The 17,263-nt window shown below is 50.8% G+C and overlaps 1 protein-coding gene across 24 annotated transcripts in view; it reads left to right on the top strand.

Moving 5' to 3' along the window:
• Positions 1-16,883, top strand: part of PCBP3 (poly(rC) binding protein 3) — a 49,179-nt gene extending 32,296 nt beyond the window's left edge. For 10 of the 24 annotated variants that reach the window (XM_021400306.1, XM_021400311.1, XM_021400310.1 and 7 more), the window contains 6 exons: positions 924-965; positions 3,354-3,432; positions 4,065-4,124; positions 6,530-6,582; positions 9,197-9,366; positions 9,561-10,703. In XM_021400306.1, coding sequence (XP_021255981.1) covers positions 924-965; positions 3,354-3,432; positions 4,065-4,124; positions 6,530-6,582; positions 9,197-9,366; positions 9,561-9,633 — 477 coding nt within the window. In that variant the 3' untranslated portion in view covers positions 9,634-10,703. Of the gene's footprint in view, positions 1-923; positions 966-3,353; positions 3,433-4,064; positions 4,125-6,529; positions 6,583-9,196; positions 9,367-9,560; positions 10,704-10,723; positions 12,131-16,690 lie in introns of those variants that run through there. The other 14 variants (XM_021400327.1, XM_021400320.1, XM_021400312.1 and 11 more) reach the window with 12 other exon arrangements.

Below are 17,263 nucleotides of genomic sequence, written 5' to 3'. Positions count from 1 at the left end.
CTGGCAGCTCCTCATGGGCCATGCTGGAGTGAGAGGCTCCATCTGCATCCCTCCAGTTCACCTCCCCACCTTTCATTTTGCTGCTTCTAATCAACATCTCTAATCAAAAGCCAAAGCCAAATCTAGCTGCCAGGAAATGCTGAAATCCTCAGCACTCTGCGTTCTCCAGGTTCTCCCTGGCACAAAATGCCCCATTGTTGTGAAAGATGCAGCACATGTTCCGGAGGTGTTGATAGTTTCATTTTTTGCTTTTTTCCTGGCCATCTTTACTCTCCCTTAATCAAGTCCTATCCGTCTCTTACACAGATTCTTTTGGAATCATCTCAGTAATATTGCAACTAGCGAGCTACATCTTGCTAGCTGCTTAAATCCAAAACATTGGTCGTTCTGGTGGCTCTCACCCCATGGTGTTTATTCACAAAAGAGGAGGGATTACTACAGGTGGTGGTAATAACAGCATACTGCCTAGTCAACATCTGTGTGGATTTGCCTGTTGTAAGCCACGGGATGTGGCAGCAGCATCGCTGCATGGCTGCGTGCCACCGCAGCAGAGTGCTGGAATGGATGGGAGGTTTGGAACCTGCTAGGAGCTCCACACCCTAAGGGATCGCTCAGCTCCCTGTGCTCCCTGCACTAGGATGCATGTTTAGGTGCAGAAGGCGGTGGCGATGCCATCATGCACCCCTTGCACAGAGCTCTGGCTGCTGAGCACCTTTGCACAATGAAGCCTATTTCAGCCTTGCCTCCCCCCCATTCCATACAGCCCTGGGACATTTGAAGAGCTGTGTTCTTCTTTGGGAGAGCCAAAGCTCTTTCTCTGGGCTGGTAGGGGCTCCCTGCAGCCCCAAGCCCAGCAAAGACCAGGGCTGGCAGGGCTTTGCCACCTCCTGCCTCCTCTAACAGCCTCTCTTTTTCCTTTGCAGGCCTACACAATTCAGGGACAATATGCCATTCCACACCCAGATGTGAGTTTTACTCTCATTTTTCTTATACCCTGTTATGTCACCTGCATGCTACTGTTAGACGACAAAATATTAATATTAGACAATAATATTAATAGCGTATTCTCAAAGTAACTGGCCATGTGTAGTCTCTGTAATACCTTGAGTAGCCTTTTAACCTGTGAACACACACTATTAATTCTGAGGACTTGGCCTGATGCTAAATTGTTCGCATTGTCCAGTGCTATCCCTTCGTTATGAGACCAACTAGATTACGCATTTTGTGCCTCAAAATGATCAAAATGAGCAAAGAAAGGAAAAAAATGGAACTTATCTTCTGTTTCCCTCTTGTCCTAGAGCATCGGTCATCCGATGGCTTGCTGAGATGTCTGGGTGGAATGGGAGAAACAAGGGCTTTGTCAGTGCATGGTTTGCTATTTGAAGCAGGGCCATGTCTCTTCTGTGAGATCCTCATCCAGGTGATGAGGAATGGGGACAGGTTTCACTCGTGTTGAAATCCCCCTGCTCATGGCTTGCTCTGGTACACAACCAGGGATGGGTGTGGGACCCGCAGTGCATTTGCTGGGGGACACATAGGGAAGGGATGGTTTTATAAGATGCTGCTCTTAGGGTGCAGCTCTGTTGGTTTGATGTGGCTCAGAGCTTCTCCTGCCACCAGTTGAGCATTGAGTCATTGCCATACTCCTTCTCCAGCCTAGCAGACACTGTGAGTGCACGCTGCCCACAGCCCTACTGGGGATGACCTGGTGCTGTGCTTGGTCTGCAGCTGGGCTGTGTCTGTAGGAGCAGTGACTTCCCCTGCTTGTAGCAGAGGAGCATGGATATCACTCAGTTTTGATGGTTTGGTTGTCTACATGATGCCAGAATGCACGTACTTTGAAGAGCTCACTGTAATTGCTGATCAGAAACATTCTGAATCGTGTGTGTTTCACTTCAGCTCCCCAAAGCAGAAGAGAAGCATGGCTGTGTATTGCAGTGGGTAGATCACCATGTTCTTGTCCCAGTTTTCCTTTGCAAACCATGGAAACAACTTGTGTTTTCCTTGTTACTATTCCCCTCTGTTTGACGGGAATAAAATGCAGCATAGCACACATAATGCTTTGGAAGTATTTAAGCTTTCATCAGCACTGGCAAAGCAACATCTGATCCTTGCTGCTATGCTCTGCCCAGCTCCCAGCAGATTTGCTGAGACCTGGAAAAAGCTGTGCGTGCGAGGGCCACGTTTGCCATACCCCCTCCTGTAGCCCTCCTGTAGGATATGTCATTTTAAATACTGCTCTGTAAAGAAACCCATCTTGAAAATAGTTTGGGGGCATTGCCCTCGCTTTTGCAGGTCGCTGTGTTTAGCAGACCCCTTTTGAAGACCCATGACAGCATTTCAAACACCAAAGCTGCAATGTGAGCTCCTGCCCTGGTTTTTCTCCCTCTGGCAAAACCTACGCAGATCCATGGGAGCTTTGTCTCCTGAAGGGCTTCAGTATTGCCTGGGGTTGCTAAGAACCAGCATCAGAACTATTGCTGATTGTGTGGAGAACACTGTAGTTCTTCAGTTAAGCAGCAGTGAGTGTGATGTGAAACCACTGCATGAGCAGTGATGGAGATACCCTCCTGCTCCCTACTAAAACCGACCTGTCCACCTCCAGCCCCCTTCATTTTGTTTGGTTTTAATTTGGAACAGTGACACAGAGCACAGAATGTATTCCCAACAAAATTCTCGCTTCCTGACGGGGCTCCAAAGGGTGCCCATTACGACAAGGGATGTGAGGATCTGAACTACTGCTGACCATGGCTGAAGCCCACCTTTCCCTGTGCTAACATGGGGTCATGCTCACAGCACCCATGTTCCAGATGGCGCTAAGAGCCACACAGGCAGTCCATCTCTTGGAGACGTGTCCCACCTGAAGGCAGCACCACCCGGTGCCGGGGAGGTGGTCACAACCAGAGGGGACGCACATAGGCAGGTGTCCCTCTGCTCTAAGCCAGCAGGAGCAGCATGCTGCAGACCTGGAAGGGGCTGGAGCTGCTTTGCACAAATCCCTGCTGCCACCTTAGCAGCTCACCACACACAGGGACTGCATGCTCACAACAAAAAGCCAGGACATCTGGTGGGCTGAGAATTGGCTTCTAGCTGGTATTGTACTTCAGACCCTGGCCAAGAACTGCAAAAGATTTGGGCTTTATTGCATCTTACCCAGGCCAAGTCCTTCTATTAATGCTGGTTTCACCGTGTCTCAACATGGCTTCCAGTTTTTTGTTAGTTTTTTTGTTTGTTTGTTTAGGTTTCTTTTGGTTTCTTTTCTTTCTCCATTGTAATTTCGTTTTTGCTTTTTGGTGTGACTTGTACTCTATGACAATAACCTTCTTAGCTCTAATGTCCCTCCTACCCCTCAGCAGTTGACCAAGCTCCACCAGTTGGCTATGCAGCAAACCCCCTTTACTCCCCTTGGACAGACCACCCCCGCTTTCCCTGGTACGTACCCACATGCCCTTTCTAGATATCCTTCTCTTCTTACCTGTAGAGTTTCTCTCTCTTTCAAAAATCATTGTATCTAACAGAAACAAATAGGAGAAGTGAAGCTGAGGTTGCAGTGTCCATGGGGAGAGGCTAGCAGGGAGGTTAGGTAGAAATCTGGGGGATGTGGCAGCAGATAACCATGCATGTCCGCTCTACTCCCAGCCTTGCTGGATTTTTGAGCAGAAGGATGAGTGCCATCACTACCCTTCCCAGCCAGCATACCCCGCCATGCGCCCAATGGACTGGGCAGGATGTCCCTGCATCCTTTGGCACCAGCGAGAGATGCTGCCTTGTGGGATGTGTCTGGGACAGCAGCGGGGAGAGCAATGGGAAGGCACTGCGGTGCCAGGTGTTGGTGTGGCTCACCAGCCTGGGCTGCAAAAACGCTGCTAACAGCTTCACAGTGAGTTAGGAAGCAGATATAGAGCGCAGGGGATGGCAATGCTGAAAGCTCAGTGGTCAAGGTGCTGGATGGAAATGCCTTTTCTGACCGTATGTTCATCATATTTTGAGCTTCCTAGATGAAGTGACATTGCTTATCTCCTCGAAGGCAAAAGCATTAAATCTGTTTCTTCTTTGCTCTTCAGGAGAAAAGCTGCCCTTACATTCCTCCGAAGAAGCTCAAAATCTGATGGGCCAATCATCAGGTAAAACACAAAGCTACAGGGAAATCAGTAGGCGGCTGCTGAAATGTATTTCTGAAGTAGGACTGTGCCACTGTTGTGATCCTGGATAAATTGTCTTGTCTGTGGAGAAGAGAGCGTGTTTCCTGGCGGGCAGTATCGTGCCCGCCATCCCCTCTGTGCAGCATGTCCGAAGGGAAGTACCTGCAGTTTGTTACCTCTTTTTGGTGTTTGTATGTAATGGCCATCTATCCAATGGAAAGGCGTCAGCATCGCCACCATTACACTTCTGTTTAATTTTGCACAAACTTCATCTAGAAAGCATAGGAAAATACTTGTGGGAATAGCAATAACAGAAAATTTTAGCTGTCTCCCAAGTCATTCAAGGATACCTGCATTTTTAGTGGAACAAGACCCTGAAGAGCCAAATCACAGCCATAGTGGAGAAAATTCCGTTTCAAATGTCCCTGGCAGTTGCAAAGACATGTGTTGAATGTGCTTTCATACCCTGCTGCTGCTCAGGGAAATCACCCCAAGACCCCCTGGACATGCTGGGGCGTGCTTCCTGCCTGCCTTGAAAGCATCTGGGAACATCACCCAATCACAGACCATGGAAAGAGACCCAACCAGGTGGTAGCAAAAATAAATGTCATAATATTGCTCCACAAATCCTTGTTTTCCACACACCCTTCTTTGCCCTTTGCCATTGCCTGTGGCACTGATCCTACCCTAGCCAAGCATAGGGGTAGCCCATCCCTGGAGATGCTCAGGACCAGTCTGAATGGGGCTTTTGGCAACCTGCTGTATGGGAGGTTGTTGGACTCCTCAACCAGGAGCCAGGAGTTGGGCTCAATTATCCTTTAGGTCTCTTCCAACTTGTGATATTCTGTGGTTTTATGATTCTGTGAAATAAACTGTCCCTGACCATGGCAAGGGGTTGGAACCGGGTGGGCTTTAAGGTCCCTTCCAACACAGTCTGCGATTCTTTGATTTTGTGTCTCCTCGTGTTGCATCCGTGGGGACTGCATGTGTATGTCAGAAGGGAAAGACCTGGTATGCCAAAATAAGCAGTCTCCAGGCTGTAAGAACAGCTGTGATGACACGGAGGGTGATGCAATGCCCCAAAACCCATCCGGGAGAGGCTGTGAAGGGCTGGGGTGATATGTGGGAGGAGAAGCACATGCATGAAGGGCATTTAGCATCTGTGGACCCGTTCGCCCTGCTCCTGCTGTCAGTGGTCTGAGGGACATGGCCGTGACTCTTCATGGACACCTTGCTGTGATGGTGCCATGCCCAGACAGGTGTCGGTTCAATACCGAGGCTGCTGCTGCCAGCCAGACGGATGGGAGTCCTTCTTCTGTGGCACAGAGGGAAGTGCAGACCAGCAAGGTGCAGTCATGGCTCTCAGTAGGTGCTCAGTGCTTTCAAGGCAATGGCACATTGCCATGGGGATACCCCCCTGGTTTTTGTCACCAGGGCTTCAGTGCTGCTGCTGCATTGTGTCACTGCAGTGTGGCAGCACCAGTCTTCTGCTTTTTTTTCTGCTCTTTGCTGTGATGCAGACCTTGCAGCCTTTTGAATTCTTGTGCTCTCTGCTGTTAAAAGCCTTCCCTGGTTGTTTATTTGTTGTATAGATTACTGCAACTCCTAGCTACCAGCCAGCTTCGTGTCCCACGGATTAGGATGTCCCTACACCAGCAATGAGAGTATTTAATATGGAAACCTGTGAGAAATGCAGGCTGCCACCTGGCTGCAAGCACCCATGCAGCTGCACATACGGGTTGCTCTGCTGGCTCCAGCCTTTGCCACTGCAAAGGTGTGCATCCATCCTGTCTCAAGAGAAGCTGGGAGGGAGCACTGTGCTGTGCTCACTCCTTGCTGCAGGCAGCATGTTTCCATGTAGTTCTGCAGGGAAGCAGGCTCTCCATCTGTGTGCTTTTTGCCTTGCCCTAAGAGGGTCTGTTGGCCTTGACTCCAGCCAGTGTGCACATCTTCATTTCAGCACTTTGTCTGCTGAGCTGCTTTCCTAAGCGAGCTGTGCCCAGGGAGGGCTGGAGGGCACATGGACAGCCCTCTTCCAGGGCTGGGTTTTCCCGCTGCTGTGCAGAGGAGAACTTCTTGGGAAGGGGCTTATCCCACCTCTGAGGGCTCCTCTGCAATTATACTGCAGCCCTGTGCTATGCACACCTTCTTGGAGCCAGCCCTACTGGGGGACAAAGGGTCAAGTGGCACAGGAGAAGGTGGCACCCCACTCAGGTGAGGCAGGTAGAACTGTCTTCCTCCTCCTTGTACCAGAGTGTGTGTTCCCCTTCCTCTCCCAGTCCCCGAGCAAGACGCAGCCTTTGCAGTGTCAACTGCTGCAGGGAAGTACTGGCGACCCGCTGAGCTGCTGATGCGAGCTGTAACCATTTTCCCTTGCATATGCCCAGGTCTGGATGCCAGTCCCCCGGCCAGTACTCATGAACTCACCATTCCCAATGATGTAAGTACCATGGCGCTTCCTCCACCTGTGTGTGTGTATGTCCACATACATATATATACATATATATGTAACTTGCAGATGTACAGCCTTGTTACGTGAGTTTAGAGATGCCCCTTCACTGTCTTCACTCATACCTTGTGTACAGCTCCGCAGTCTGGTTGTCTGGGGTCATGGAGCACCTCCTGGGCTCTCCTGTGTTGGTAACTCTCCTAGGGAGGATCCTCCTCCATGCTCCATTTTTCCTTCCCAAGTGAACTTAGTGCTCACGAAAAAAGCCCAGCTGACAGCAGAGGGAAGGCCAGGGAGCTCTCAAGCCTTGGTGTGATTCTTAATATACCACTGGGAGATCTGAGAATTTTCAGGCCTGTCCTTCTGAAAGACAGTGCATTGTGTTTGGGTACTGGCAGCAGTCTTACAGGTGGAGGCACTGTGGTGATGTGGATATTGTACTCAGATGTTGTTCAGAAGGAGGCTGGAGTTGTGGTGGTCCCAGAGAGATGCAGAGGCTGCTCGGGATGCTCAGATGGGAGGAGGTGAGATGGAGAGCCCAGGTGGACAGCACCTGGACCCAAGGTCTCAGTTGCTTCTGGACTAGTTGCCATGGGATGATAACCAGCTGGTGCTCAGTGGAAAGTAGAGAAACGATGTCACAGCTTGGTCCCCACCGCCGTCACCTCCCAGCCCATCATTCTCAGAGGTTTCTGGATGGGGTCTGGAGGCTGTTTGCTTTTCTTCTTCCTGTTTAACAGGCTTTTATCATCCCAGTGAGGAAGCCTGGGGGACCACAGCACTGGCAACAACAAGGGCAACTTTGGTAGTGTTGGGTGACCCCTGAAAAGGGGCCTTTCCTACCAGTTAGCATGTGGAGAGACCTGCCGTGGGACACAGGACCACTTGGAGCACTTGCTAAAAGCCTGGCTAACATCAGAACTGTGTGGTGTTGGCTGTAACTACCTACATCTTCTTCCCATCTGCTGAAAATGCCCCCTGTTGCTTTGAAGACTCTGAAATTCCTGTCACCTTCCCTGGAAACAGAGGACAGTCTTGGCTGTCTCAGAGTGAAGCACCCAATGGCAGGTTTGGGCAGTGCAGAGCAGACCACAGTCGCACTGCAGAGAAAAGAGAGTTTGAGGGAATCTTGGGATGAAATCCAGCTTGACACTACCATGACTGTCAGAAACTTGAATGCTGTGCAAGGGAAGCTTAGATTCTGCTGGAAGTCTCTTTGAATAGCTCTGGCTCTTTGTGGCCCCCCAGCGGGTTCCCAGCTGTATGTATGTTTGTTTGCTGAAGCACCTCCAGGCTATTTCTGAAGACCTGGATGGGCAGCTCTTGGGCTGAATATCACACAGCGACCCTGGAGACAGCAGATCTTTCCAGTACTGTGATGGGTGTATGTTCAGATCCCTTAGCCTTCACTCCAGGCAGTGATGAGGTGGACATGGCTGGGGATAGCTCTTGCTTTGTGAAGCTAAGAACCCATCACATGGGCTGACAGTGAGGCTTTCTTTAGGACTTACAGAAGGAAATCTTTTGGAACAGCATGGTGCACAGCAGTATCATTAGTCAGGAAAACTGCAGATTATTTCTCTGCACTACCTAACCCTCTTCTTTGTTGGGAGCTCTGGTGTCCTTGCTGGGAGATCTGCTATGAAGGAGTCCACCCAGAAACACGTGGCCATCTCTTGTTAAAATCCAAGTGCCACAAGGGACAAGCCATCTGACAGCAGGACCAGCAAGCATTTGCAGCAGTGACTGTCTCCCTTTGTACAGCCAGCGACAGAAGTGTGGCAGCTGATGAGATGAATGAATGTCCCACGTACAGATTTCCTGGGAGTAACTGTGGAAGGGCATTAAAATGCTGATGGACAGACGGGACAGATTGGATATCAGGAAAAGACTCTTCACCAGAGGGTAATCAGGCACTGGAACAGGCTCCCCATGGAAGTGGTCATGGTACTGAACTTGCAGGAGTTCAAGAAGCATCTGGAGAATGCTCTCAGATGTATGGTCTGATTTTTGGGTGGTGCTGTGTGGAGCCAGGAGTTGGACTCAATGATCCTTGTCAGTCCCATTCCGACTCAGGATGTTCTGTGATTCTGTGACAGTCAGGAACACCTTGTGCCTGTGTTGGAAAAACTGCACACTTTCACGTGCCTTACCCAGCTATGGTGGTGCCTGAGGGACCTGTAGTTTGGTGCACAAATACTTGAGAGTGAGGATGAAGACTCCCTCAGGGACCACTGGGAAAATTCACACTTCTATATGGCTCTAAGGAAAACTAATTTTTTTTTGAAAGAGTGCGGAAGACATTTTCCAGTAGAATTCTTCTGTCCTGCAGGATCACTGAACCTTCTTGCAGGGAAGTGAGGGAGATGCCAAGAGTGCAGAGGTCAGGATGAGTGAGTAATGCTAGCAGTGAGTGTCTGGGGGACACCTGTGGCTGGGCTGATCCCAGGGGCCCTGTGCCCACGTTTGAGTTGGGTCTCCTAGTTTCGTGAGCACTGAGGTCACGGTGTCTCCAGGGCAGGGCAAGGTAGGCTCTGGCCGTGCAGTTGTACTTATATCCTCAAGCCGCACTGCTTCACGCCGTCCCCCCGCGCTTTCTTTCTAGCTAATAGGCTGCATAATTGGACGCCAAGGGACCAAAATCAATGAAATTCGGCAGATGTCTGGAGCACAGATCAAAATCGCCAATGCTACGGAAGGGTCATCAGAGCGCCAAATCACCATCACAGGAACCCCCGCCAACATCAGCCTCGCTCAGTACCTCATCAACGCCAGGTGAGACCCGGTGGCGGGACGGCTGCCACCCTCACTCCAGGAGGGTTTTGCTCGTAGCAGGGCAAAATCGCCGTCTTCCCCCACTGAGGAGGTAGCGCTGGGGCAGGGCACGGAGATGGATCTGGTCTGGTGGCGGGAAGGCGTTATTTGGGACCTTGTTGTGAAACCAGCCCTCTCTTGCTACCTCCTCGGAGCCTCTCCCACGTGCTTCCAAGCCTCCACCAATGCTTTCCTCCATCGAATGAAGTCAACCAAGCAGTCCAATAAACAGCAGACATGGGAATGGCCTGATCGCTTCCTTTCCATCTCCCGGCAGTGCAGCATGGCAGGGCTGGGGATGCTGCAGGCCGGGCTGCGTGCGGGGCTGCCGGCCATGGAGCCATCGGGACAGCTGGGTGGGTGAAGTGGGCAGGCGGCCAATGAGCAGGGGGGGCATCTGGCTGGCTTCGTGCTCTCTCAAGGCCATCCATCCATCTGTCCATCTGTCCATGCTGTTGCTGGCAAGAAGAAGGAGTGAGGGCAGGAGAGTGCTGGCAAAGTATAATGCAGGCTGTCCCCCACCTTGTACCCATCCCACCTCTGCCCTGACCTGCAGCAGGCTCCGTCACCCCCTTCTCCCCGCTGCCCAGCCCCACGGCACCTCCCCACCACCTCCTGAAGAAGGAGAGAAAAGAAAACCAAGCGGCTCTGTCATTGGAAAGGGCTGTCCAAGCTGTGGCTCATGCCATGGCAAAAGCAGATATGGAGGGTGACCTGGTTGAGGGGAAGGATGGGACACTCCCTCAGTTTGTAAAGGCAGAGCAAATGAAGGAACTGGGGGAACTGTAGGTGACAGACCAATGGGACGAGGATGCTGGGACTGATCCTTGTGCCTGGTAGGAAGTATTTTGGTAGAAGCCATGTGCTGGGACATCTCCTACCAGCACCCTTAGTGCATGGCACCTCTGCTAGGGGCATTCATTGAGAGTCTTCAGCATCTGCGCTTGAGCATCCTGATCTGTCCGTGGTGCTCCATGTGCTCCGGCCACTAGATGTCAGGCTGGTGACCTTATGCCATAAGCTGTGACATTGCCACAAACCACGAACCTCCGGAGCACCACCTGAGGAACCTATTGAGACATCAAGCACTGGGAAAGAATTAACGCTTACCCCGTAATTCTGGACAGGGACAAGATGATTGGAGAGAGTGGATTTGTCTGCACAACACTGAGCCCATGGGCCCCTCATCAGGCACCCCATGGGCTGTAAGAAGGAGAGACAGTGCTGCCTCACAGGATCTGTGTTTTCTTTTCTACTCCATTGATTAAGCGCTTGTTTTTGTCTCCCCCGCCCCTCTCTCTGCCCCTGTCTATTCTAGGCTGACGTCTGAGGTCACTGGAATGGGCGCACTCTAATTTCCACCCACCATCCTCCACTCCGCACCACCCGACCCTCTCCAGCCAAGGGCACTCCACCCAGCCTGTACAACCTATACATTTACCGTCTTCCCCTTACCTCCACAGATACTCTTTTCTTTATTAACAGATATATATATATATATATAAATACACACGCAAATGCACCCACTGGAATGTTTCTTTATGACCTCCTTACTGTGCTCCTGAGATCATTCCTGAACTCTTTGGCTATGGTCCTTGTTTTCAGCATATGGTGTAATTACTTCATCTTCTTTTCAGGGGGGATCAGGGAGAGGGGTTTCACTGGTGTGACTTGAGAAGATGCCGGGTCTCCAGTGTCAGTATAGTGTAGCTACTTAAACGTTTGCGTTGACATTGGCTGTTCTTGCTGTAGCCTATGGCCCCATGACACCACCCAGAGCTGTGCTCACTGCCCTCCCCGTGGTCCCCCCAGTGCTTCCCCTCCGTTCGCTTCATGCCCTGGCCTTCCCTTGCTGCCTCATGCCCCTACCCCAAGGATAAGGCATAGTTTTTCACTCCTGTGTTGTTCTGGAAGCAGAATGTGTGGGAGCCAAGCCTACGTGCATGCATGGGTTCACACACAGATGTCTCTCTTTGCAACATGGCAGGGTCCAGACAAGCCATTTTTAATACTCAAGGAAGGGAATCTCACTCTCTCTCACACACAAACACACACACACAAAATTTCCTTTTTATAACTAACAAGCAACTGGATGCAGGAAGAATTCAGCTGTACAGCATTCACACCCTCAGGGGCCCATGAAAGCACTCTTTGACAATCCCCACAAGCAACCTTTGGACAATAGCTCAGGCAGATCTGTGAGCCAGCTGTGTTTGTCAGTGTTTGTGTTCAATAAATGTCTGTGCAGCTCTGCTACCAATGGGCTTTGACTGTTCTTCTCCTGGGCCACCCCACTGTCCCCAGTGCCATCTTTCCCTCTGCATCCTTCTCCATCCAGCAGCTCGGAGAGAAGGTGGGAGGTGTGTACAAAACCTTTCCATTATGATTGTTTTATTTGTGAAAAGTCTCAGTGGGTGATGCACTTCCTGAGTGATTCTAGGCTTTCTTTTTCACCAGGGAGGGTAGCTGGCTTGCACAGTGTTTGGTTTTCCAAACCAAGTTATGCTTATCCTTATGATTATGTTCATGGCTATGATTATGCTTATGCTAATGGTAGGACAGCAAACATCTCACCACCCTCTTGTCTGGACAGATTCACTATGTCTGTGCCCCAAGTCCTTCCCCTGCCTTCTGCTTCCAGGCTTTACATCTCTCTATTGGCACTCAAAAGTGGAAACGAATGTATTTTCCATCAGTCAATCTCCTCCTGTACAAAACATGTGGCACCCATTTTCCCCATACTGCAACCATTGCAATACATTTCTGCACTGTGACACATGGGAAATATATTGCTTCTCCTGGCAAGCCCCAGAGCTGGAAGCCTTGTCCCTCTCCCCATCCTGCAGAGCCTCCCCTGGACAGGGCTGGGGGGCACAGGCAGATTCTCCTGACCCTGAGGATGAGGGCACTTTGAGCACAGCTAATGGGATCAGATGGAGCCTCTGTGTCTGTGCAGATGTCAGAGCTGCATCAGTGTGGTCAGTAAGGTGGTGTCCTTGAGGACAGACGCTTTGCCCAGGGACCAGTGGTTCCTGCAGATTGAGGATGTTCTGGATCTGCACTCAACCCCACATGAACCTGTGGGTGACATCCTCTGCCTGGACCATCCCCACCAGAAGTCCTCACCTGCCAGTTCCATCAGAATTCTGCTTTTTACTTTGATACAGGCTGCTGTTCTGTTTTAGCTATCCAGAGACAACCTACAATGGAGAAAGCTGTCTGAGCAGGTCTGGCTGGGAAATGCTGTGCTCCTGCTAATGAAGCTGGGGATTTCTCAAACTGGGAGTACTGAAATTAACAAATCCAGGCTGGGGTCCTTCAAAGCTTGTTCCACTGCTCAGGGACCCATCCTTGAGGGAGAGGGGCACTTTTCTCCTACACATTCAGGCTTCAGCGAGTATGGCAACAGAGCTGAGCCCTCCCTAGGTTATTTTGCAAAGAAAAACAACAACAACAAAATCAAAAAACCTAGTTTTATGTGGGAATCTAGCTGCTTGTCCATTGTTATCTGGGCCTGAGCAAGGCCTGGAGAAAAAGATGATTAAACAACAATTGCAGTATCCGCTGGGAACATGTTGATGACAGCAATGATAGCAACAAAATCATAAGGAATGCATTAAACTCTTTCACTTCCTTGATACAACTGAAAAGAAGATGGCATGAAGTTTGTCTGTCTTCTTTGGAAGAAGTCACAGTGTTTCGCTTTTCCTTGTGAGATGTTGTAGTTTTACATTTAATAGAAACTCAGTGCTGCAGTGTTGCATCCTCAGCCATGTCAGTGGGAGAAATACATGCACATCTTTAATAATGAAGTGAATATTCGGGACAATGTGAATGTCACAGTTAATTAACAGAAGGGCTTTAATGGATTGTGTGTCTCTCTGAAAGCAGCACACTTTATCCAGACAGAGTGATTCAACATTTTTGGAAGTAACTGGCTCTGTAAAACTCTTGGGGAATGTGTTATTTTGTGGGAAACTGGGATTTTGGCAGGAAAGAATTGGTGCAATGCCTCATCCTGCTCCAGACTCTGGAATGCGGTGGGGCTGCAGATCAGACTCGGCCCCTTGGATGGCTCACATCCGTCCCAAGTCATGCTCCCAAAATTGAATGCTGGGAGTATTGCTGTGTGCATTTTTCTAGATTTCACTTGCAAAAGGTTTTTTAGCAAAAACAGTACATAAACGGAGTTGAAAAAATAGATTGTTTCCCCCTAGGGAAAGTAACTTTCACTAGAGAGGCTCTTTAAATTGAAATTATTCTCATTTAGTTGCAATTCAGGGTGTTTTTTTCTTTTTTCATGTATTAATGCTAGTCACTTTTAATTACGCTAATTTCAAACTTATGGCCCATTAGAAAGGGTAATTTCCCCCGCAGAGGCAAGGTTGCCAGTGGAAAGGACGAGCCCTTGCTCTTGCTTTGCTCCCACCGCGGTCACTAGATGTCCCCCTCGTCCCGCGGACCCCGCTCGTGCTGCTCCAGCCGCGCGGCTTGACCTGGGCTCCCTCTGAACGCATCATCTGACTCTCTCTGCACCCAAGCACACATCCGTCCGTCTGAGCACCTGACTGGCCATCCATCCATCCATCCATCCACTCATCCATCCACTCATCCATCCATCAATCCATCAATTCATCCATCTATCCATCCATCCATTCCATGGACTGTTATCCATGGACTGTGAAGCTTTTTGTACCCTAATGGAATAGCTCAAAGTTTGTAAAAAACTGAGATATGGGCAGTATTTAGATGTTTCAAAGGATAATGATGTCAAACTAAAAACAGATAGGATTATATTAGATATTAGAAAATGCTCCCTATGAGGTTGGTGAGGCCTTGGCACAGGCCGCCTGGAGAAGCTGTGGATGCCCCATCCTTCACAGTGCTTTAGACCAGGCTGGACAAGACTTCAGGCAGTCAGGTCTGGGAGGTGTCCCTGCCCATGGCAGAGGTTGGGGCTGAATGGGGTTCAGTGTTCTCTCCAACCCAACCCAGTATGTGATTCTATGATTCTGTGGTTCTGTGATTCTGTGTGCATGCTCCCAGCCCCCGCCCCTTCCCACCTGGGGATGTTGGCTGCTCATGCCATGCAATGGGGAAGGACATGCAAGTAGCGTGTGTTGGTGGCCAGCTGTATTTCCTACAGTGACAATCAGTGCAGCTGCCCAGCAGGAGACCAGCACCATGTCCCAGTGCAGGATTGTTCCCACCAACACTGGGTCCTTCATGAAGACCCCCTGGCCTGTTGGGGCACACATGTGTGACCAGGCTGGCACCAACTCTGGGACCGCTGGCCTCAGGTCTCACCACAAGCTCTTCTTACACCACTTGCACCAAGGGAGGAGGCTCCCAGCACACAGCCCCAGGATGCAGCTGGCCTGACAAAGCAGATTTGATCTTGCTGGCCTGGCATTTCGCAACAGAAGGACGTTTTCCAGAGAAGGTCACCCAGACCCAGACCCTTCCAGTGGCAGTTGCTGCCAGCACAGAGCTCGAATGGGAGGACGTGCAGGAAGGTCAGGGTCTGAGTCCAATTTCCTTGCTCCCATGTTCTATTGCAGAGATCTGCTGAGAGGGTTATTTTTGCTCCAAAAAGAAAAAGAAAAAGAAAAAGAAAAAGAAAAAGAAAAAGAAAAAGAAAAAGAAAAAGAAAAAGAAAAAGAAAAAGAAAAAGAAAAAGAAAAAGAAACAAAGATGCAGCTGTGGATCTTAATCCACTGTGCTATGCATGGAGCCCGAGGCCTCTATCCAAAGGGTAACGTGGCAGTGACTTTGAGGAAGTACTGAATGTACCAGATGTGTAGCTCCTCCAGCGCCAGATGTGCACCTCCCCCGCCCCAGCCCTGTGCAGAGGAACAAGCGATGCCGAATCAGCCTGAAAGCATCCCGCAGACTAAACCTCGCCAAGTGTGAAACCTGAGCGGATCTGGATTCCCACAGCCATGTTCATGTGGCTCAGTGAAGGGACGTCCCTTCCCAGAACACACACTGGCGCCTGCTCCACATGCAGGGAGCAGACCCAGCTGGGCAATGTGGGGCAAGCCATGCCCTGTGCCCAGCCTCAGCCTGCTAGTGATGTACAAGGCACATGCTGCGTCTATAAGGAGCTGCTTTGATTCCGAAAAGGAATGCTGGGCTATGCATTCTTGAAATGCTCCCAGAGCACTGCATTCTGCCTCCCTGAAAGCAGCGTCTCTGTGGCAGTTTGCTCCTGGAAGAGATCCTTTGTCTGAATGCATTTGTGTCTGCAGCAGAGAGCAAGCCAGCACCAGGAGAGGAGATCTATGCTGCCTGGCTCTGGAGCCTGGTTGCATTCTGCCCCTCTCAATGAGCCCTGGGGTACCCTGGGGTAGTGCAGCCACCACAATACAGAGAGCTGGGCTGGGAGGGTGGAGCAGCATCATCCTGAATCTAGGGTTGCACCCGCTGCTGGGGTCAATCTAGGATGGCAATCCAACAGGATTTTCCCAGGCAAAGGGAAGTGGGGCAGCTTCAAGAGGAGTTTGCCCCAAATTTTTCCTGCACTGAGTTGTTTGGAGGGGTCCTTCTGTGTGGAGAAGGAGCAACCAGCTAGATGCTGGTTCCTGCTGTAGGCAGGGCTGTGTCCTTCTGGGTATGTCTGTGTGTGCAGCTCAGTACACAGCCCTGCTCCTGCCTCCCACATGCGAGTGCCATGCTGCAAAAAGGCAGTTAAAAAGGCAACACTTACAGCCCTGACAAACTGAAAACTCTGCTTAAAACCGGTTTCCAGTTGGACACAAATGCTGCTTCTTCTCTTGCCTTGAGTAGATTTCTATTTTGGTGTGAAACACTATGATGTCAAGGTGTGCGGGATGGCACAGCACATCTCCAAACACAACCCAAGCAGGGCAGGCTGTGCCACACCAAACACAAAACCTGTACCTGTGTGTCTCTGCTCACCATTTGCCAGCCCAAACAACATGTGACAAATGATGCAAAAGATGCAGTTGGGCTGTGGAGAGCAGGGAGATGCTCTACATGGGGATGGTGCCACACTGCCATTGGTAGGGGTGGGCAGGGTTCCTAGATGGTAGGTCCTGTACCCAGGGGAGAACAGCCCCGGTGGGCATACCAGTGCAGAGAGGTGTGTGCTAGTGCCACACTCTTTTGTGCTGAGTACAGGTGGGTGATGTCAGCACGGTGCTGGGGATGTTGGGACGTCCTGCGGGGCCCTGTGGCTATGCAGCACTGCTGGGGTGTCTCTGGGAGGAGGAGGAGGAGATGCCAGCCTGGAGCCTGACCATCTCCTTTGATTGGCCTCCAGCTTTCCAGATCCAGAGCTTCACGGGAGGACCTTCTCTGCGTGACCAACTGCAGCAGCTCGCACCCACGGTGCCCACGATGCCCCAGCGCTATCTGTTTTTGCCATCAGCCTCACTTCTCCACCCTTTGGCCTCCTGCTGCTTTATAATGTATTTTGTGGCTTTTCTGTGCAAATGCAATAAAGCTCTCGTTGATTGTGGTCCCTGATGGTTGCTTCGGAACAGGAATGCTGTGGGGCAGCAGAAGCCCCTGCAGCCCCTGGAAGGGTTAAGGTGAAGCTCATCCCTCACAGCCCACGCATCAGCTGGAAAAAGTGGCTCAGTGTGCTGGCTGCGCTCAGCATCAGGAAACAATCACACGCAGCAGCCAGGCTTCCAGGAGGCGGAGGGGAGCGGGACGGGGGGAGTACCCTGAAGCAAACCCAGAGCCCTCCCCAAAGGCAGCAAAGGCCAGCATTCATTACCCACCAGGAGACGTGTTTATAGCAAATGTGAGTCACCACCAGGGACGGACTGTTGGGATGGGTGCATGCTGCCCATCCGGCCCTGCACAATGGCAGCTCTCAGACCGGCTG

Source organism: Numida meleagris, chromosome 5, assembly GCF_002078875.1.
Source record: "Numida meleagris isolate 19003 breed g44 Domestic line chromosome 5, NumMel1.0, whole genome shotgun sequence".
NCBI lineage: Eukaryota > Metazoa > Chordata > Aves > Galliformes > Numididae > Numida > Numida meleagris.
Note: the sequence above shows the minus strand (reverse complement) of the source record. Positions and strands in the feature narration are given on the sequence as shown.